The 22284-nt window shown below is 34.4% G+C and overlaps 1 protein-coding gene across 1 annotated transcript; it reads right to left on the reverse strand.

Moving 5' to 3' along the window:
• Positions 1–11021: 11021 nt before the first annotated feature.
• LOC144372838 (geminin coiled-coil domain-containing protein 1-like) lies at positions 11022–21959 on the reverse strand. The gene is made up of 5 exons (XM_078036082.1): positions 21659–21959; positions 19717–19891; positions 17931–18019; positions 16777–16893; positions 11022–15283 (listed from the first exon to the last, which is right to left on the reverse strand). Exons 1-5 carry the CDS (start codon positions 21659–21661, stop codon positions 14924–14926), a joined length of 744 nt encoding a protein of 247 aa, XP_077892208.1. The 5' UTR covers positions 21662–21959; the 3' UTR covers positions 11022–14923.
• Positions 21960–22284: the final 325 nt, after the last annotated feature.

The following is a 22284-nucleotide window of genomic DNA, read 5'->3' on the forward strand; positions in this document are numbered from 1 at the left end:
ATTCAAATATGACTTTAGTAAGGTCTCTGAATTAAAGGTGGATAGGGGCATCCCACACAGAGGATATACAAATAACTACTGAAAAAGTGCTCACAATCATTATTAGCACTTAAAAGACTTTGAGATATACACATCCCCAAAACATTTAAATGATTGTGTATTAATGTCAAAATAAAACTACAAAAAATCAAGAAAAATAGCAACTGGAGCATCCGTACACTAAGTGGGAGTGTGATTGTAGCAGCTTTAGAAAACTGTCTGTTGGTATCAGCTAGAGTGCCACAAGGTACACCTGTGACCCAAATGTTCCATATAGACACACAGTCTGAAGAGAAATGTATTTATGTGTTCTCCAAAAGAGATGTGAAAGAACATTTATAATAGTACTGTTTGTGATAGCATAAAACAAGAAGCTCCCCAGATGGCCATTAAGATAAAAATGAACACATTTTTACTATGTTCACACACTGGAATAGTATGTAGCAATGATAATGGAAAACTACAAGTATGTTCATGTAAACATTTAGTTGAAATTCACAAATGTACTAATGTTCAAAGGAATACTAAATAATCACAAATAGCACACACCATATGATTCCATTTATACTAACATCAAAAACTAGCAGAACTAATCCACTCTGTTAGAAGAGAAGGTAATTTGTTTTAGTCAGCTCTTTTACTGCTGCAACTAAAAAATCTGACCAGAACAATTTTAGGGGAGGAAAAGTTTATTTGAGGGTTCCCAGTTTGGGAAGTCTCAGCCCATAGACACCAGGCTCCCTTCCTTAAGGCTCAGAATGAGACAGGATATCATGCTAACAGAGGGAAAAAGCTAATGTGATGATCATAAATCAGAGAGAGGTCTCCACTTTCCAGATACAAATATATACCCCAAATGCCCACCTCCTACAGACACACCCTACCTACCTGCCTTCAGTCACCACTCACTTAATCCATATCAGCAGATTAATTCACTGATTGGGTTAAAACTTTCATGACCCAATCATTTCTCCTCTGAACTTCTTGCATTGTCTCACACATGTGCTTTTGGGGGATAACTCACATCCAAACCATAATTGTATTTTATTTGGGGGAAGCAATGAGAAGGAATCTGAGGGTGCTGGAATGTTCAGTTTCCTAACTTTGCATGTTGCTTACACAGGTATATGCATGTTTTGAATATATTGAAGAATTGTGATGTAAGCATTCTCTACATTTTGTTACATTTCAATTTTAAAAAAACTACAATAAAAACAAACAATAAGAAAAGCCCTCCCAAGCCTTGTGTGTCTTAATGTCCATTCAGCAATAAATGCCCCTTTTTCCTGCATCTTGCACCTATATTGGAATCTGTATTCTGAAGCCAATGCAATAAACTGAGCCTTCAGACAGAAAAAACCATTCTTGGCATAGTTGGTTCTTGAAACACAGCTGGCCATGGGAATCAGCTTTGGATGTACAAACAGGAGCAAACAGAGCCTGAGGAAGAGCCATGGTCCAGGATAGATTATCCTTCCAAGAAATTTTTGCTGAATACAATTACCTGGTAAATATCTGATACCTGCTCAGAGAGTTCACATTGGAGGGAGAATGGAGATGATCATGCTTGACATAGCAAGATAAATTTCATCAAACCAATAAAGCAAAGTAATTCTAGTGGAAAAGACACCTTCATGTGAATGGATCTTTTTTTAAGAAGTATTTTGGTCTCGGATTTTTATTTGTATTTAAACATGAGCATATTTAAACATCTTGCTCAAAGGGGAGAATATACAAGTAGGCCAGGGTTTTTGTGTTTAACAGGAATGGTGATGATGATAACTAATTCCTACTATGCATCAGAAACAGCACTAAGTTTCTGTTTTGTAAATGTCTATGTGTATTTGAGAAAATTTTATGTTACCCTCTTAGTATACATACTTTAGATGAATCTGCAACATGTACTAGAACAATCTATAATTAGATACACACAGGTTTATTTATGACTTACAGTTTCCTGGAAACTTGTTCTTTTATAACTGTTGAGCTTCTCAGTTTACCTTATGAAGGTTTTTGCCTGAAGTTTTTTTTTCTCCATATTAAAATGGCTACAGTGGTGTATTTGTTGATACTTTTATACTTCATATTTTTTACTGTATTTCTCTTATTTTTAGCCTCCCTCCATGGTTTTATTTCAGGTCCATCGATCCTGTATGTAATAGGATGGTATTTTATTGCACATAATTAGCTCTTTATTATGATTATCTTAGTTTATCAGATTTGGTGTTTTGATTATGTAATTTCTTATATGCATATATATTGAAATACTAATGTATTTAGAAATATTTCTATCAGGTTGTTTGTCTTTATTATCCTATTATGTATGATGTTTTTCCTGCCTACCTTTGGATTCATAAAATGTTTGTGTTCTCTTTTATTGCAACTATTTATTTTTAAGTGACAAAAGACATACATATTTATCAGGAATGTATACATCATGGAATGACTAAATCAAAATAATCATTGTATATAATTCACATTCTTATTTTTTGTGTTGAGATCATTTAAAATGTACTGTTGCCAATTGTCAATAATGCAATATATTGTTATTAACTATAGTCACCATGTTGTACAATAGAGTTCTTGAACCTATTCCTTCTCCCTATCTCTTATGAAAATTGTCTACCCCATGACTAATATCCCCCAACACTTACCTTCCAGTTCCTGGTAACAGTCATTGTTTTTTTCTGCTTCTGAGTCCAGACTTTTTACATCCCATGTATAAGAGACATCAGGAAATAACTGTTTTTGTGCCTAGCTTATTAAACTTAGTATAGTGCCTTCCAGCCTCATCTATGTTGTCATAAAGGATAAATTTATTTCTTTTTTAAAAAATAGTGCAGATGGACACAATACCTTTATTTTATTTACTTATTTTTTATATGGTGCTGAGGATCAAACCCAGTGCCTCACATATTAGGTAAGCATTCTATCACGAAGGCACAACCAGACCCCTGATTGCCTTCTTTTTAAAAGCTTAATAGTTTTCTATAGTCTACATATACCACATCTTCTTTATTCATTTATCCTTTGATAAAGAATAAATTGATTACATATCTTGGCTTTGTGAACATAAGAATGCAGATGCTTAGACATCCTGATTTGATTTTCTCTGGATATATAACCAAGAAACAGATTGTTGGGTCGTTTGATAGTCTTATTTTGTAATTGGTTGAAAATTTTTCATTCTATATTTTTTTAGTTTTGTTGATTTTATCTTTTTAAATAAACAACAGTGGAATGCATTACAATTCTTATTACACATATAGAGTACAATTTTTCATATCTTTGTATATAGAATATGTTCACACCTATTCATGCCTTTATGCATGTACTTCGTTGGTTGTATTTTTTGGCATTACAATTCTTTTTACACATATATACCACAATTTTTTATAGCTATATATAAAGTATGTTGACACCCAATTTGAGTCTTCATACATATACTTTGGATAATGATGTCCATCACATTTCACTACCCTTGCTAATCTTCTGCCCCCTCCCTTTCCCTCCCACCCAATTCCCTACCTAGAATTCATCTAATCCTCCCATGCTCCTCATCCCTACCCCACTCTGAGTCAGCCTCCTTATATTAGATAAAACTTTCAGCATTTGTTTTGGGGGGATTGGCTAACTTTGGTTAGAATTTTCTTCTCCAACTGCGTCCATTTACATGCAAGTGACATGATTTTATTCTCTTTTAATGCTGAGTAAAATTCCATTGTGTATATATGCCACATTTTTGTTATCCATTCATCCACTAAAGAGCATCTAGTTTTGCTCCACAGTTTAGCTATTGTGAATTGTGCTTCTATGAATATTGATGTGGCTGTGTCCCTATAGTATACTGTTTTAAAGTCCTTTGGGTATAGTCCAGGGAAAGGGATACCTGGGTTAAATGGTGGCTCCATTCCCAGATTTCCAAGAAATCTCCATACTGCTTTTCATATTGGATGTACCAATTTGCAGTCCCAACAGCAATGTATGAATGTACCTTTTCCCCCATATCCTCACCAACACTTATTGTTATTTGTCTTGTTTGTCTTAATAGTAGATGCCATTCTGACTGGAGTTTTGATTTGCATTTCTCTGATTGCTAGATATGATGATAATTTTTACATATATTTGTTGGTTGATTGTATATCCTCTTCCAAGAAGTGTCTGTTCTGGTCCTTGGCCCATTTGGTGATTGTGTTATTTGTTTTTTCAGTGGTTAGCGTTTTGAGTTCTCTATATACCTTAGAGATTAATGCTCTATCCGATGTGTGAGGATTAAAAATTTGCTCCCAGAATGTGGGCTCTCTATTAACTTCACAGATTGTTTCTTTTGCTGAGAAAATACTTCTTAGTTTGATTCCATCCCATTTTTTGATTCTTGGTTTTAATTCTTGTGCTATAGAAGTCTTATTAAGGAAGTTGGGGCCTAATCCTACATGATGAAGATTAGGGCCTACTTTTTCTTTGTTAGACACAGAGTCTCTGGTATAATTCCTATGTCCTTGATCCATTTTAAGTTTTGTGCATGGTGAGAGATAGGTATTTAATTTTGTTTTGTTGCATATGGATTTCCAGTTTTCTCAGCACCATTTATTGAAGATACTATCTTTTTTCCAGTGAATGTTTTTGGCACCTTTATCTAATATAAAATAATTGTAATTTTGTGGGTTAGTCTCTGTGCCCTCTATTCTGTACCATTATTCTACTGGTCTTTTATGGTGCCAATACCATACTGTTTTTGTTACTATTGCTCTGTAATATAGTTTAATGTCTGGTATAGTGATGCCACCTGCTTCAGTCTTCATGCTAAGGATTGCTTTAGCTAAATTTTGGATCTCTTATCCTTCCAGATAAATTTCATGATTGCTTTGTCTATTTCTATGAGGATTGCCATTGGGATTTTGATCAGATTGCATAATGGCTATATTAATTTACATTATACACCAAAGGTGTGCAAAATATTTTTTCCCCACATCTTCTATAACATTTGTTATCTGCTCCATAAGGGGTATACTAACAAGAATAAAAGTGATATCTCATTGTGGTTTAAAAATGCATTTTTCTCTAATGACTCATGTTGAGCATTTTATCATATGCCTCTTGGCCACTTATGTCTCTTCTTTTGAGAAATATCAATTCAGATCCTTGCTACTAAGTTATGTGGTTATATTTTTATATTGACATATGTGAGAATGACAAACTTCCCTCATTCCATAGGTTGTCTGTTCATTTTGTTGATTGTTTCCTCGCCTGTAGAGAGTTTTAGTTTGTTGTAATTCTATTTTTCCACTTTTTAAATTTTATTACCTTTGCCTTGGGGATTATATAAAAATAAAAAAGTATTAAAAAAATTGCTTGAACTATTTTCATGGAGATTTTCCACTGCATTTTCTGCTATTGGTTTTATAGTTTTAGGTATTATGTTTAAAGTCTTAACCTATTTTGAATGGATCTTTTTGTGAGATAAAAATGCAAATACAATTACATTCTTCTTCATGTGATATCTGGTGTACCAACACCTCTTAGTACAGAAATTGTCCTGGTTCCATTAAGTGTTCTTACCACCTTTGTCAAAAAAAGTTGGCTCTAAGTCCCTGGGTTTATTTCTGAGCTCTCTATTCTGTTCTATTGGTTCATTCATCATCTATTTTTGTGCCAGTACCATGCTATTTGGGTGCCTAAAGCTTTATAGTATGTTTTGAAGTCAGGTAGTTTAATGCCTCCAGCTTTGTTCATTTTTTTTTCAAGATTATTTTCACTATGCTTGGTCTTTTATGAATCTGCACTAATTTTAGAATTTTTAAAAATATTTCCGTGAAAATGTCATCAGGATTTTGATAGGGTTTTCTTTAAATCTGCAAATTACTTTGGTCAGTATAAACATTTTAACACTAGTAATTTTTCTAATCCATAAATATAGAATATGTTTCAATTTATTTGTCTTCCTCAGCTTCTTTCACCGATGTTTTATGATTTTCAGTGTGATGACATTTGCCTTCTTAAATTTATTTCTAACTATTTTCTTTTGTGGCCACTATAAATGTGATTGCTTTGTTGTTAACTCTTTCAGTTTCCTATTAGTATATAGAAATTCTCCAGACTTCTTTGTGTTGACTTTATATTCAGCAACTTTACTGATTGATTTTTAATATTTTTTTGTGGATTCTTTAGAATTTTATAAAAATAAAATTATGTTCTCTGTAAATAGAGAATGTTCATCTCCTTCTTTTTCCAGACTAGGTGCCTTGTATCTCCTTCTTTTGCCCAGTGGTTCTGGCTAGAACTTTCCAGCACTATGCTGAATCTCTCTCTCTCTCTCTCTCTCTCTCTCTCTCTCTCTCTCTCTCTCTCTCTCTCTCTCTCTCGGCTTCATAGCCATAGGTTGCATTCCTTTTGTTATTTTTATAGTTTGAAATTTAAATTTATATATGTCAGATACCAGATAGCACACTCAAATTAGACATCTGAATTTGAAGATATTTTAGTAATACAAATATATACAGGGGCTGGAGCTGTGGCTCAGCAGTAGAGGGCTTGCCTCACACATGCAAAGCACTGGGTTAGATCCACAGCACCACATACAAATAAATAAATGAAATAAAGGTATTGTATTCATTAAAAATATTATTTACAAAGATGTAGGCAGCAGCTTGTAGATAAGCTATTAGGACAATGTTAACCCCAGCAGAAGCAACAGCAGTGGTGTCACTCCCTCAAGATCTGCAGGGAGATTGGAATATGAGTCCCAGAACTGGGACAGGTCTGAGATAGAGGAGCTGTGTCTACCACTGATCTTCTAATGAGGGCTCTTGCCTTCTATCTCAAATTTCTAATGTGGGCTCCACGGGTATCATCTTGAAGCCCAAAGTGAAATATGTATCTAAAGTGCATACAGATGATAGCCAACTCAATCTTTAGTGTGATATTTTTTAACAAATTTTATAATCAATGAGTATTTATCTCCTCTTTCTTACCACAACAAAAATTTTAATACAGTTTAATGACTCGCTAAAAATTGCTCTCCACCTCCCTGATTTTGTTATTATTTTAAGAATTTTAATTTTAAGTTAACAAAAATTCGTGATTAATTAGGTAGTCAGTAGTTACTTGTACTTACTTTCTGATATATGTAATCAATTACTGTATTCAACAGTAATTGTATCTCAAATCTGTATTGAGTATTCTGTATCTCACATCTCCCATTTGAGTTAACTTTTAATCTTGATGAAATAATTCTCTAATAATACTTTCCATGAGTGATGATGGTTGGAAAACCATCATAGTATTTGCTTTGTCTCACATTGGAGTGACAGTTTGGTTAAATATAAAATTTAGATCAATACTTCTATCTCTTGTACTTTGAAAATATGATTCCATTGTTTTCTAACCTGTGTTGTTGTTGATAAGAAACTGTTCACCTCTGTCTTTCCTTTGCACATAATCTGTTTCTACCATGTGGTAATTTTTAAGATTATTCTCTTTCTCTTTGATGATCTCCATTTTCACTAAGATGTGCTTATGTATGGATTTATCTTTATTGATTCTACATTCTATTCAGAATTCAATCTTTAATTCTAAAATTGACAATTATCTTTTCAGGTATCAATTCTCCGCTATTCTCTCCATTTGGGGGGAAATTCTATACAGAAATATTGATGTCTTTTTTGGCTTTGAGTTTTAGTCAACTTTTTATCACTGTAACCAAAAGACCCAATGAAAACAACTTAGAGGAGGAAAAGTTTATTTTGGCTCACAGTTTCAGATATTCAGCCCATGGTCAGCCAACTCCATTACTCTAGGCCAACATGAAGCAGATCAATATGGAATACGGCTACCTAGTTCAAGACAGGAAGCAAAGGAAGAACTCTGCTCATCAGAGACAAAATATAAACCCCAAAGTCATTTCCTTAGTGACCTAACTCCTCTATTCACATCCTATCCAGCTAATTCTGCAAATGGATTAATCCACTGTTTAGAGTACATCTATCATAAGGGTTTTTTTCCTTTTTACTAATTACTGTACTAGAACCAGTATAAATAATAAAATACAAAAGATTTATATGATATGAAGAGAAACAAGACTCTAATGGAAACTGTATAAATAAGCATGAGAGATGATGCTTTATTTCAAGGATAAAACTAACATGTGTAAGTTACTGTTCTTGCCCTTTTGGACTCAGTATATGTTACCTCCATTTGTATTTACAGAACATCCAAAGAAGCAGAAGTGTGTCTCATTATACAGAAACTTCTGCTGAATTCCCAGAATACATGCTTTATTTTATAAAATGCTACCCTGCAGCCACCTGGGCTAGTTTTCATTTCCCCAATAGGCCCTATACCTTTTCTTCTATTTTTCCTTCTACCTCTATCTGTGTTTGTTGCCAGTATAATTTGATGAATGTCTCTAACTTCATGTCATCAATGAATCCTTTCCTAGTTTCTCTCTACTTATCAACCTTTTAGACACGGACTACAGTCCCTAAAATATAAGATCACACTTTGAACAAAAAAGGAAAATATTGAGTATTCATTTAACTGAGTCAGTAGAAATAATTTACAGTAGAAATAGCTGTAAATTATTTTGGAATGCTATATTTTATGAAGTATGAAGTTTTTCATTTGAGAATTTAAAATGTATATTTTACTCTGTGAAGGTTAAGGATATATGACAGAATCTGAATTCATTCTGTATTGTTTCAAAAAAAGGAGTATGTTAATTAAAATGATTGTCTAACTTCTGAGTGAGGACAATAAGATGGACTTGGTGGGACTAGTGGTAGTCCTTAAAAGAAAAGGAAGAAAAGGCTAAGTCTCTGGCAATATGGGCTCTAATTCTCAATGGAGGCTAGGATGACAGCTATACTCCCAGCTCTACCAGGTAGGTGGGGCCATGGGCGGTCCTGTACAGATGTCACTTTCAGATTGCATCTGGAATGATCTCCCCTGTGAGCCAGGGATGGAGGGAGGATGACATTGTGGCTTCTGTGAAGTGGCAAATCTCAGGAGACAAAAATGAAAGGAGGACATGTTTGGAACTTTTGCCTCATTGTGTCCAGGTGTTCTGGTTTCTCACAGCACGTTCATTAAAGAGCTTCTCTTATTCTCAGATTCACTGCAACTGGAGGGCTCTGGGGTAACATTACCTTCAAAAAATTCCTGAGAGATCTGGACCTTATCCCAGGGGGACTATCCTTTTGGTGTTAAAGACTCTTTTGAAGTGAGAAATTACCTTGAAATACTTTCTCTGCCTTTTTGTTTCAGATTATAAACCTTGGATAGAGATGAGAGGGAAAATCTGCTGTGTACCTGAAAGTTACCATTTAACTCCTGATTTCCAAAAAGAGAAGATAGAATATCCATGGCATGTCTGTACCAGTGGGTTCACCATTTTATATATCATGATTTTACTTTCCCCTGGTGTTAAATCTAAAAGGATTGACTGGGAAGGCAGTAATGCCATCACCTGAAGAAGTACATAAAGTCTATTTCCTATGATGAGAGGAAGAGAATCTTCACAAGGATTGCTTATACATAGCTACTCTAGGCATGAATATTAGCAGTAATATTTGGAAAAGAATTTCTCTTTTTGCCTTTAAGAAGCATATGATAATACTTTTGACCATGATGCCTTTTCATGCTTTGCCACCCCACTCTTAGTCATCCCAATTTTTGAAATGGGCTTCAAATTACACACTACTTTATTTCAAAATGATGGAAGGTGAATTAGGTCTCTTGTGAAAAATGTCTGTTAGCAATGATGGAATTTTTAAGCTATGAAATAGACCTCCAATGACAGTAAAATAAAGATTTAAGAACCCCTGTATACTTGCAGGGCCTCTATATCTGAAGCCTGTAATACACTGTAATAGCCAATGGCCTATAAGTATGTTTATTGGTCCCCAAAATGATTATTATGTCTTATAGTAGAAAGAGCATTAGATCTAAAGTCAATGCCAGAGCTTTTCTTAGGCTTTGCCTATTTATTATTTATTACCTGCACAGCACTTCAGACCAGGTTTTTTATCTTTCAAATGAAATTCACACCATCTAATTCATCCTGATGATCTGTGTTTAATAATCTGTATTGACTACATTCATATTCAAAAGTTATTTAGAGCGAGCAAGGTTTAAGCACTATTCTCTAGGGAAAAAAAAACTCAAACAGCCCTGTAAAAAAAAAAACTGAATAAAATCAGTGTTATCCATCAATGATACCAAAAGAATGTCCTAATAGAAAGGGTTCATGGCCTGATATGCAAATCCCAAAGCATTTTCTCCCCTTTACTGTTAACATAGTCTAGATAATGGCCTTATGGAAATCCTGCTCATAATTCTCACATGCAGATAATCCAATATGTTTACAACTCTCCATGGCATAAGTGAGACCAGTCTGGAACCTTTAACTCAAGTTTTACTCATTTAACAGGATTATAAATTGGAAGAATAAGGATAATGTCCAAAAATAGAAAATATTTTATGAGATGTAGCTTCTTTTTCAAACTCACAGAGCTGGTTTCGTTATTACTTTTGTGTGCTTTTATTTTTATCACCATTCAAGAATACATCCCCAAATACCACCTCCCTTGAAATCCCAAACCAGATTCTTGACAGTATGCTTTGGATATATAGAATCAACCATATTTCATACTTGCATTGTGGACGTTTTCATTATGAGAGCCTATTACACCCTTGCTTTAATCAATCATGTTGAAGTTGTTTCTCTCATTTATACATAAGTTAGTTTTAATACATATATCCTTCTTATATAACATCATCTTTATATCATCAGCAGAGCTTCACACCAGCTATATCTATTGAATAATTGCCTCAGTTATTAATCATACTACTATCTCACACGTTTGTAAATTGAAATACAGTTATTTTTATGACATAGGATTTATAGGAGAAACAAAACCTTTTTTTTAGTTCATTGCTCCATTCACTGAAAACATGTTTTCAAATTAAGGGCTGAACATAAAATTAAATGACTTGTCATTTATTTATTAGTCATAAGTTCATTACAAAATTGACTTCCATAATTTAAAAAAGTTAAAATCAAAAAGAAACATATCATCTAAGTGCTTATTATTAAGTGTTGAATTATATTTTACATTTGCAGAATATCCAATATAAGGATTAAAATTGAATGTTTATGTTAATGTAACAAAAAGGTAGATAAAAATATGAAAAAAATTGTTAATAAATATAATCATACCATAAACTTCTAACATGAAAACCAAATATATGTTGTTTTATTTAAAAAAATTAAAATTAGGCATTTGCTATTTAACCATATGTGAATCTTTTGGTAAACTGAAACAAATATCTAATTGTATACCTGAACTTTACAGGCAAAAAATTATACATTTAAAAAGTTATCAGTGGATGGCCAAGTGTCAGGTGCATACTTGTAATTCCAGTGGCACCCGAGGCTGAGGCAGTTTAAAGCCAGCATCAGCAAATTAGCCAGGCCCTAAGCAACTCAGTATGATCCTGTCTCTAAACAAAATATTTTAAAAAGGCTAAGGATGTGGCTTAGTGGACAAGCATGCCTGGATTCAATCCCTAGTACAAAATAAAAGTAGTTATCAGTAAATGTACTAACTATATTTTCTGCTATACCTGTGGTACTTCGATTTATTGTTGAATCCATTTGTCATATTTAAAAACATATTTTGCTTTCTTCAATTACATCAAGTACATTAAAGTCTTTTTATTTATACACATCCTTTAATCTTTTCAAAATTATAGTTTAACATCACTGCAATTTTAAGTAATCCTACTTATTAAACATCACCTATAGAATTGAGACTTTCCAATTGTCCATATTTTCCAGATACTTGTAAGACACAGGATTGTTTCAAGAGTATCAGAAGACATTGGAAGTGTCATCAAATTTTTAAAAATTGAATTCTAATTTTTCTGTGAGATTACGTAAGAGAGTGCTGTACTCCTAAGGCATTTGACTCTTCAGGCCACCTAACATGGGAAAAATCATTAATGTATCCTAGAGGAGAGAAGGAACCATTAAATTCTGAGGATATTAATGTGGCCATATCATATATCATACAAAAGAGATTCAAAAATTGTGGTCACAAAAATCCAGGAGAAAAAAGTCCATTATTAAAAATGTTATGCACAATATAAAATTATTCATCATAATCACAAAGGTATTTAGTTTCATTTCCCACTTTATCTTAATAAAATATTAACTGGTATACTGGAAATGCATGATAAAACTATAAAAGTTAGAACATATATTTAAGTGAAATGAATTTCCAATTTCTCAAACATTAACAAAATAATTTTGTATACATTATTCAAATGAATATCAAATGTTTGTAAATATAATTGCAAACATATTTGGTAATTTTCTTCCATACTATCATTCATGATATGAGTTAGAAGAAATCATAATTTGCCACATAAATGTCCTATAGTTTCTTTAACCAGGCTGAAACCAAGTTTTATTTAAAAGCTTTCAAAAGCTTTGATATTTTTGATGACTTTTTTATGCACCAAATGCACTGTGAGAAGCCTGGGTGTTTCCTCATGGTAATTAACATATAACATGGCACAAGGATATTGCAAAATAAATATGTGTTAACTGGTAAATTTTGTTTTACAGCTTGAGTATAAGAGTTTTTAAATAGTTCCATTGCTTACTCAATTCCTTGTGTAGCAAAGTATAATCAATTCTAATTAAATTTGTTATTCTAGAGAAATTTCACCCACAAGAGGCATAGATACAAGAATGTAAAAGGCACTTTTGTGTTTGGGGGGCATGGGGGGAGTAGAACGTATTCTATCTCTTCCTTAGTTTTAAAATACTCCTGAGAATAATATTAATTACTAATTTGTATTCCCCTTCATGAATTATAAAGAAAACTATAGGTAATAAAGTTTTATAAAATAGATATTTGCTCACACAATGTACATAAAGCAATGATCAAACACAAAAGAAATGTCTTGGTTACAAAGAATTCCAAATAGCACACACAAAGAAGTTGATTGTGCAAAGTGAAGTATTGAGAGGAGAATAGAAAGAGATAGATGGAGATGGCTTTCAACCCGGTGAATTTAATCATGTTGCCAAAAAAGCATAGGTGCCCGACGTTGATGCATAATTTATTCTGGGAACAATAGAGAGCTTGAAGGATAGAAAGGAAGGAAACAGTTAAGACTACCAAAAATATTCTTAAAAATTTAGGGAAGAAGAGATCTTTGATATCATGCTTGCATTCAATCTATTCACATTTACTTACAAATTAAAATGTATCTTTTTTTAGATAGAGGTTACTCTCACACAGACTGAATCAACCTGCAAAGTGGGCTCATACTGGAAAAAAGAATCCTGTGATAAGAGAAATGATTTCTAATGCTCATTATAAATGTCTCATATTTATTTTTCTATTTTTTTCCATTGCAAATAAAGTTCACCGTACCTAGCATATGCAGTACCTATCTAAGGGAAAAACGGCCTTGAATGACCAAATAAAAATAAAGCTGATAGGATCCAGCCTTCATTCATAGAATGTTAGAAGTTATCTAATCAAGTCCTGTATTCCACAGCTGGAAAAATTGAATTTTCACGCAAGGGAAATAGCTTTCTCAGGGATGACAGCAGATGAATGGCTCTAGGTCTCATGAATGTGGGCACAGGGCCCAAACTGCTCACATTTTATCACCATTCTAAATTACAATGCCTGTCACAAAGTGAGCATGAGGTATTCTGTAGATATTTTAGGTGAATTGCATGAATACATGACTGACAGAAGGAATGAGTGTGACACTGTCAGTGCTGGGCTAGTGATCAGTTTGCCAGCATCTGTACAGTTTAAGATGATGATTTGTTGTGTAATAGTTCCTCAAAAATATCATTTTTGAGTTATGTCAGTTAAAGAAACAATGGCCAGATACCAATGGAAGCAGGTATTGGGACATTCTGAAGTAATAATTCTTTTTAACTTTTGTCATTTTTCAGTGGTATTGCTTATCAGTGGAGTCACAGCTGTCTTAGAGATGTTTTGCTAAAGCCATCCTGCAACACTTGACTCTTAAGCTGCTCTGGACATACTGTTACTTATATCCACAATACTTCTTCAGCAGTGGTGATGGGCAGACACTTGATTTTACCCTACCTCTAGCAATTTAAACAACCAGGAGGAAGTAGTTGAAACAACAATAGGGCTCATTCTAAAGGCAATTTTCAGAAATAAAGAAATGTAGAAGAGGGAGAGAAATAAAGACCATACATATTTAAACTACTTGATAAGAGAACAAAAGGTGTTAAACAGGTCATGATAAGCAAAGTATATCTAGTTCTTGAAGAAATCTACAAAAGATTGGAAAACACCTTCTCAAGTACAGGGCAAAGAGAAGAAGTTGATAGCAGACATTGATGTGCAAACTAGTCAAGTTCAGGTGGAGGAAGAGCATATACCTCTCATATGGATTCTTGGAAGCTATTCCCTACAAATTTAAGTGGTAGTTGAGAGTAACATTTAAAGTGGCTAAATATTGTCTGGGCAATAGCTTCTATGCTCCACATAGTCAGGTTCAAGTGCAAGAGAGATCTTTGTAAAAGAGTTCCTGGCAGTGCTCTGTGATACAAGAGGGGTCACTAAGGCTGTTTAGGGACCCAGGTAAACTTCCAGCCTCCTTCTTCATCTCTACACACAAAGGCTTGTTCCTGGTGGAAAGAATGAGTTTTGACATTACAGTGAGGACTCAGGGATGTGTAAAATGTCATCTCTGTCTTGTTGGGTGACACATCAGCTGGATGATAAGGAAGTGTTTGCACCTCTGTTGGGGGATTTGAAAGTTGAGAAAAGTAGTGGAAGTCTTCCCCATGGCTGGCAGTGCTGTGCAGGGGGGTTGTTCTTTAACCTCCATAGTTGATTGGCACATCCTCTCTGTGGACATTTTCATAATCAATGGCATCACTCGGAAAATGGGAGTATGTGCTAGTCACTATTCTGGGATGAGAGGAGAGGGCACTGTAGTTAGATGATGAGGTGTCATCAATGGTGTTGAGGTCTTTCAATCCAAGTGTTTGTAGCACCCAGGGATCACCATGGGGCCCAGGTGGTTTTTCACAGTTAGCAAACTCACAAGAGAGGTTTCTCTTGGCATTTTTAGGATGGGGGATCTCAGCAGGAGAGTATCCCTGCTCTTTGTGTTTCCTCTTCCCCTTTCTGAATTTTCCACACACTTTGGAGAACTCATCTGATGACAACAATTTCTGAAGAAGTGACATTTGAAAATTATACTTCCTTTAAATATCTACTAGTTACCCTCATTCTTTAGAAAAATAGGTTAAATTTCTAATATTTTTTCACATACAAGTAAAATGGATTAGATTAGTGTCTGTTACTAAAGTAAAATCCATGATAACATCTTATTTCTTAGGAACCTGAATTCATTTCTTACTCTCAGTTTGAAACTTGAAAAAAGCAGATCATGTCTTGAAGATTTCAAATCAGAGAAGTAATAATTTTTACAAAAATGACAATAAAAGCAATTGTTTATTGAATTATCACTGATAAAATAAACAAATTATTATTTGATATAATTTATGAATAGTTCATCACATGCACTATTTCTTTGGATATAGATACTGTTAAAATCTCCATTAATGAGGAAACTAAGACACAGACATATTTGTGACTTGCTAAGTATCCCTTAGCCTAGAATTAAACCTAAGTTATCTGAATATAGACAGAACTCTTGTTTAAACACTATACAACATTCCTTATGTTATTTCATTAACTTTCAAAGCAATCCCTTGAAAAAAGTTGTTATTTTAAATCTTGGAGAACTGAGGTCAAGAAAGGTAAAGCTAATTAATGTCATTTAATAATTTAATAATGTCTTTTTCAAGGAATGGTGGCTAGAGTTAGAAGCCAATGCTAGCCCTTTATTTATGAAAGCTTACTATACAGTAAAGTAGTCAAATCTAGTATCTTTTCTTCTCTCAACTGTTAGATTCAGTATAAGCAGCAGACACATAATCAATTTAGATTACATAATATCAAATAATAGTTTCTCTAAGAGTAAAGTAAAAATTGGTCATAGAAGCAAACACATACTAGGAAAAACACAAAACTAAAGAAAAAAGAACACAAAGAGACTATAGGCAAGCTATCTTTGAGTTCGAAATAGCTCATTTAATAGTGTAAGAAAAATGTGAATAAAAAATATTGTAACTGTATATACTGAATTGCTGCTCAAGATACTAAGCTCCAGTTATCATCACAGCATCTTAGATTGAGAGAGATTTTTCACAGATTTTTAGTTTTTGTAGCTGCAGGTAACCAAATTTCTAATTGAGAATGATTTTCCTAAATCCAGAAAATAATTAAAACAACTGAGTTTTTAAATCTTTAATTTCTACATTAAGAAGATAATTAAAACAACTGAGTTTTTAAATCTCTGATTTCCACCTAACTCTCCGTTTGATCAACCTGTTTCCTCAGCAATCCCTAGCTTTTGATATATAAGAAACTATTTTTGTAATGATGTCTGGATAGAATCTGCAATCTAGATACTTCTAATAAATGATACATAAAAGTTCTAGTGAAAGTCATGTACTTCCTTAAGAAATGTTATCCATTCTACTCATATATCCCATGACCTGTTGTTAAGTACACTTCTTGCTTTTAATTAAGAAATTTTACATTAATGGTTTCCTTTCTTAAATCACTGCCCTGACCTTATAAAAAGATTATTACACACCTTGGCCTTTTCTTCAAGACATTTAACCAAAGTAGAATTCAGGTATTGTCTGAGATGATTATTCTTTTCATGTAGCCTAGCAAGTTCTTCTTCCTTCTGAACCAGAGTATCTTGGAGCTGCAAAAAGCAGACAATGGTGAAGGTCGCTCCACTGTATTGACTTTGTAACATTATAATAATGCCACTGTGCCTAAGCCTTCTTAAACTTGATTATTATTCTGTTTGTTTTATGAACACAATTTCAGGGAGTCCTCATCCTCTGAGACTGAAATCAACAACCCCCTACCACATGATTGTTCAGTTTTGTGCTCTGAATTTTTCATTCATTACAAAGTATTTGAGGGTATTACATGATTTTTAAAATTTTAACCACAAGGGAGTCAGGTAGGTGTAAAGGAAAATGAGCAGCATTCAACTATTTAAATATAGAAAAAAGGTGTTTAGAAAGGTTTACCTGGACTCCTTCCTTGCACATGAAAGAAAGAAAGAAAGAAAGAAAGAAAGAAAGAAAGAAAGAAAGAAAGAAAGAAAGAAAGAGAGAAAGAAAGAAAGAAAGAAAAGATGGTTGACTTGTGCCACATTCAGATTGATCTGCCTGTTTGTTCAGTAGATCATATTATTTTGGGGGAACAAATAAGAACAAAATATGGAAAATGAAACAATATTTGGATAAAAACCTTTGTCATCATCATTAATTCTCCAGGCAATTATCCATGTTTATCATTTTAAAATACTGACATGATTCCATTTGGTCTTTCCATTAGCCCTCTGAGATATGCCGCATAAATATTCCAATTTCATGGATGAGGAAAAGGTGGATGTGATAGGTCACACAGCTAAAATGTGATATAGTCAGAGCCTGACTTCATGTCTTCCTCAAGTGTTATTTGTGTATATGAGTGTGTGTGTATGGGGGGGTTGAGACAGAAAGAGAGAGGAGTTAGATGAACAATCTCTCTCTCTCTCCCTCCTTCTTTATTTCCCCCCCCCTCTCTCTCTCTCTCTCTCTCGACATATGCTCATTTTAGTTCTAAAGTGAGTTAATGTGAATTTTAAGAGGAAAAAGTAGCAGCATAAACTTAAGGGAGGATGCAAGTGGAGAATGGACTGCAGGATGTATGGCCAGTCTCAATGTTCTAACTATCCACACATACCTGTTTATTTCTGTAGAGCTGTGAGGAAAGCTGAGCTTCTTCCCAGGAACATGAGTCCAGAATAGGAAAACTCGAATTAGAAGATGAATCTATGAGAAAATACAAAATGGATAGCATAGAAAACACACTTTTGACTTATGTGCAATGAACTCACCAAACCATTCCCAAAGTGCAATAGGTTCAGTTACCTTTCTAAAAATAGCTCTTGCTTCCTCACACTAGAACAAAATATTTAAAGCTTTCAGAAGAAGGATGCAAGCTGTGACAGACAAATATTTATACAACCTATGCCAAAGAGGTTAAAGAGGTGGGATTTTTTTTTTCTTTTTGGAACTAAGTGGTCATATTCTTCTCTTTGTATGTATATTCTTGTTGGTTAAATTAATAAAGACTCTCTCAGCTGCATCATTAATTCATTCAAATGTTTATTAACCTTTTCCTTCCACTAGGCATAATATTGCAATCCCACTATCTTTTTTGTAATTTTTATTTTATTTTTCTAAGCTTCAACATTAATAATATAGTGTTTGGCTTGATAATCTAATAACATTTTTGATGCTATTATTTCCTTTTCTGTCTGCCTACCTGTTAAATCTAATGAATAGAATTCAGAATTTGATTTAGTAGCAATGTCTACTTTTAAATAATTTGCACCTTGTTTCTCTGAAGACCATGATAAAAAAATTGCAAAATTCTACCTTCTCTGTTTTAACTGTTTTCATCTGTATATTTTTTATGCTTTTACAAAGATTTTTTTTTCATATTTGACAGGAAGCTATGCCTGTAAATCCAAAGCATTTGGGCATACTTAATTGTTTTTTTTTTACTTTATTCCATCTCATTAATACCATTCTGACTCTTTCCCTGTTCTTCTTAAACTGCTGTTACTGAAGAATTTTTTATTAAAATAGAGTAGTGAGTAAGAAAACAGGAATTCAATTTTGTAAACAGTTTGGGTTCATATTTTGGGCATTTTGTCTTTGCTGTTGCTTATAGTGAAAAAGTAAAACTGAACAACTTTATCCATAATATGTAAGTGTGCTTCAACATTTTTAGGTTTTCATTTTTGTGTGCCTTTCCTTAACCCCTGTGTCCACCAAAGGAGCATATGGCAAACTATAGTATAGGTATTTAATTCTAAGATATCTGAAAATTTTTAGAGAAATTTGACTATTTATACAGAAATTCACTTAATTTTATAAAAATGTTCACTAACCTTCAAGTCAAGATTAATACCATTCATAATTTTCCATCAATGTTATACTTCCCTCCCACTTTGAAATCCTATGTGAGTGCTTGTGTGTGTGTGTTTGTGTGTGTGTGTGTAAGAGAATAATTGTTTCTACTTACAAGGCATTGTCTATAGAATCTCCTCTATGAAATAAAAGATGAAGTTATTCATTCTTGTTTCTTTATCATACTTGGGAAATTTTCCTGAATTTCAAAAGAAATGTTATAACTAGTATCTTGACTCCAAAACATTCTACTAGGATGTTGTTTATAAAATATGACCCAGAAAAGTTCTTTCAGTGAGTTGGGAATCTCCAAGTACTATACATTAGAGGGAGAAACACGTGTTGTCCAGCAAGAAAGAGGAATAATCCCATTTTCACTATTTGGCAAGTACAAAATAGCAGAAGTTAAGGTTGTAAAATTCAAGACTCTTTGGACTAACTTAAATTTTTTATAACATCCCTTTTCCAGAGTCCCAGACCATGATGCATTGCAGCCACATTGCTTGAAAAGGGCTCCAGGTCTACCACTAAAGCAGAAGAGCAGAACTTACCCTGTGCCTGTGGTGCTTGTTGGGGCTCACTGTTGTCCAGGAGACCAGCAGCCCAGAAAGAGATCCAAGTCTCCGTGGAAACGTCAACACTAGTTTCTGACGGTGTAGTGGAATACAGGCAATTATAACTCTTGTCTCCTGCAAAATACTGGTCTTGGCAAGGCAGAATGGTGTTCTGTGAAATTCAGTATAAGGAGTTGGGGTGGAGGTGGGTTTCCCAGAAGATTGGGCGATGCAGATGTGGACGGAGAGAAGGGTGGGAGAAACACACAGAAATTACATACAGTTAATCAAGAAACAGTGAAGGTGTTAAATTTAGATCCAGATTAAATTTTGAGTGGTTTAATTATAATAACTAAAAAGGAATCAGCTCCTATGACTTTCCTAACATTTCCACAGGTCCTTGAACAATGAATAGACTACTACTGGATGAATCATATTTATATTTTCCTTTGTAATGCCTAGCTCACCAAATAAGCCAGTCAGAACTATCTTAATTATATTTCTATTTCTAATCACCTTGGAAGACAAAGAACCCATTAAAAAGGATGAAAAAGCAGAATATGGCATCTTATAGACTAACCTCTGAATCAATAATTGTCTTATGCTTCCCTTCCTCTTCTCCTCCAAACTAACATTCTGTTGGATCTTATGGGAATCTGAATAGAGATACACACAAACTCATGCTGTGTATAATGTATATGCAAATATATATATATATATATAATATAATATATATAATGTATATATGTGCATATGCATATATATACATACACATACATATAGTTATGTGCATACATATACATACTTGTATAATATACATACATATAGACAAATGCATATATAGACATAAGTGCATATGTTCTCTCTATCTCTGTTCTATAGATAATTAAATAAACTTTGTTCCTTGTAGGTAATTAAATAAACTTTGCCCCAGCTCCAGTCAGAGGAATGTAACATCACTCCAAGTAAACATTTAAAAGCTGAAAGAAATGAGCAAAGACTGCAAGCTCTAGATATCTTCATCACTAGGGCTCAATGTCCTTGCAAAGTTATCCTGCCACCACTAACTGCCTGACGTGTGTTCTCACTGTGTTCTGATCCAGGGAGTACCTTCCTGCCTGCCACTTCTCAAACCTCAAACAAACACTCTTTTCAAATCTCCAAACAATTATAAGTATGCAGCCTTCCTAGGTTAATTTGTACAACAGTCCATTCCTAATTATTTGTCAATGTTTAATCAGGTAAAAGCCATTTATTCCAGCAGAGCCTAGGTTTAGATAAACTCTGTTTGACTGCTACAAATCTTTTGTTGGCTTGAGTACTTTCTTGGTCATAACATAAACAGAAGAGGGGAAAATGAGTCAATTAAGTCACACTTTGTTAATGTTCCCAGTGAGTTAAGTCTTAGAAAAGAAAAAAAATACACAGTTCAGAAGCAAATGCAGCTTGGGGAGTGCAGACCAAAGAAGTTAAGCCAGAAGTTTATCAAAAGCTATTTTTCTTGTTTTCATTTTAAAAGCATGTTTGCAGACTCATTCCTTGAGGTTATTATTCGAATCCAAGTTAAACTATTAGGCAATTGACACCTGAGAAGAAAACAAACCCCAAATACTCTTACAGTAGTTCAACTCCAAGTGTTTGCAAATATGTACATAATCTGGAATAAGAGGAAGAATGAATAGTAAGTGAAGGTGAATAGGTGAAATTTTGGGGAAATATGAAGAATAAAAATAACAGGGAGAAAGGCAGAGGGAAAGGAAGGGAGGAAGAGAGAGAAGACAGATGATAATAAAAAGAAGAGAGGAGAGGATCTATTTTAATTGGTAGATAGCAAAGAAAGCTTGCTCCAAAAATGGAATAAATTCTCAGTGCAAAGTTTGTTAGCTTTCAGAGCCCCAGGTTTTGCCAGAGGACTAGCAAATGCCAGTTCCTCACTTACCATCTTGCAGTGGAAGAAAGCGCTGAAGAAACTGAGCTCACACTTAACTTTTTCTTAAAGCCAGTGGGAGCTTTAAATGGAATGAAGGGAGGAACTATGAGAGGCGAGTTCTAATCTGCAGGGGAGCCGGTGACACTTGGGGCTCCTGGTGAGCGCTGCCCTCTGATTTGGTGGGAGGCTATCAAACAGGTGACGTGAGCTTGCAGACACCATGTGAAGCCAGAGTCACTTGCACTCCAGGGACCACGACAGCAGGATCTGGGACCTGCAGGTCGGGCTCCCTGCCTGCTCTTGGCTACAGGGTATGCTGCGTGGCTTCAAAACCCACACGCCTATGCACGCTGGCTGTGCACCTGGCGCAGGACGTCAGAGGCTGGAGGTGGCAGCGCAGCCCTGAGGGACCCTAAGGCCAGCGCTTCCTCCTGCACCACATGCGCAGCAGGGCAGGGAGGGGAGGAAAGTCTGCTTGGGCTATGGTGAGGGATGGCAAGGTCTCAAACCTGTATTTCAGGGATGGGGTGGCACTTGTGGAAGCCAGTCCTACAGCCCCAGAGCTAGTACTATGCCTATCTATCTTTTGACCACATGATCACAATTTAATGCCAACTTGTATTATGTTGTAAATT

The sequence above is a fragment of the Ictidomys tridecemlineatus genome, unplaced genomic scaffold, assembly GCF_052094955.1.
Source record: "Ictidomys tridecemlineatus isolate mIctTri1 unplaced genomic scaffold, mIctTri1.hap1 Scaffold_173, whole genome shotgun sequence".
Lineage (NCBI taxonomy): Eukaryota > Metazoa > Chordata > Mammalia > Rodentia > Sciuridae > Ictidomys > Ictidomys tridecemlineatus.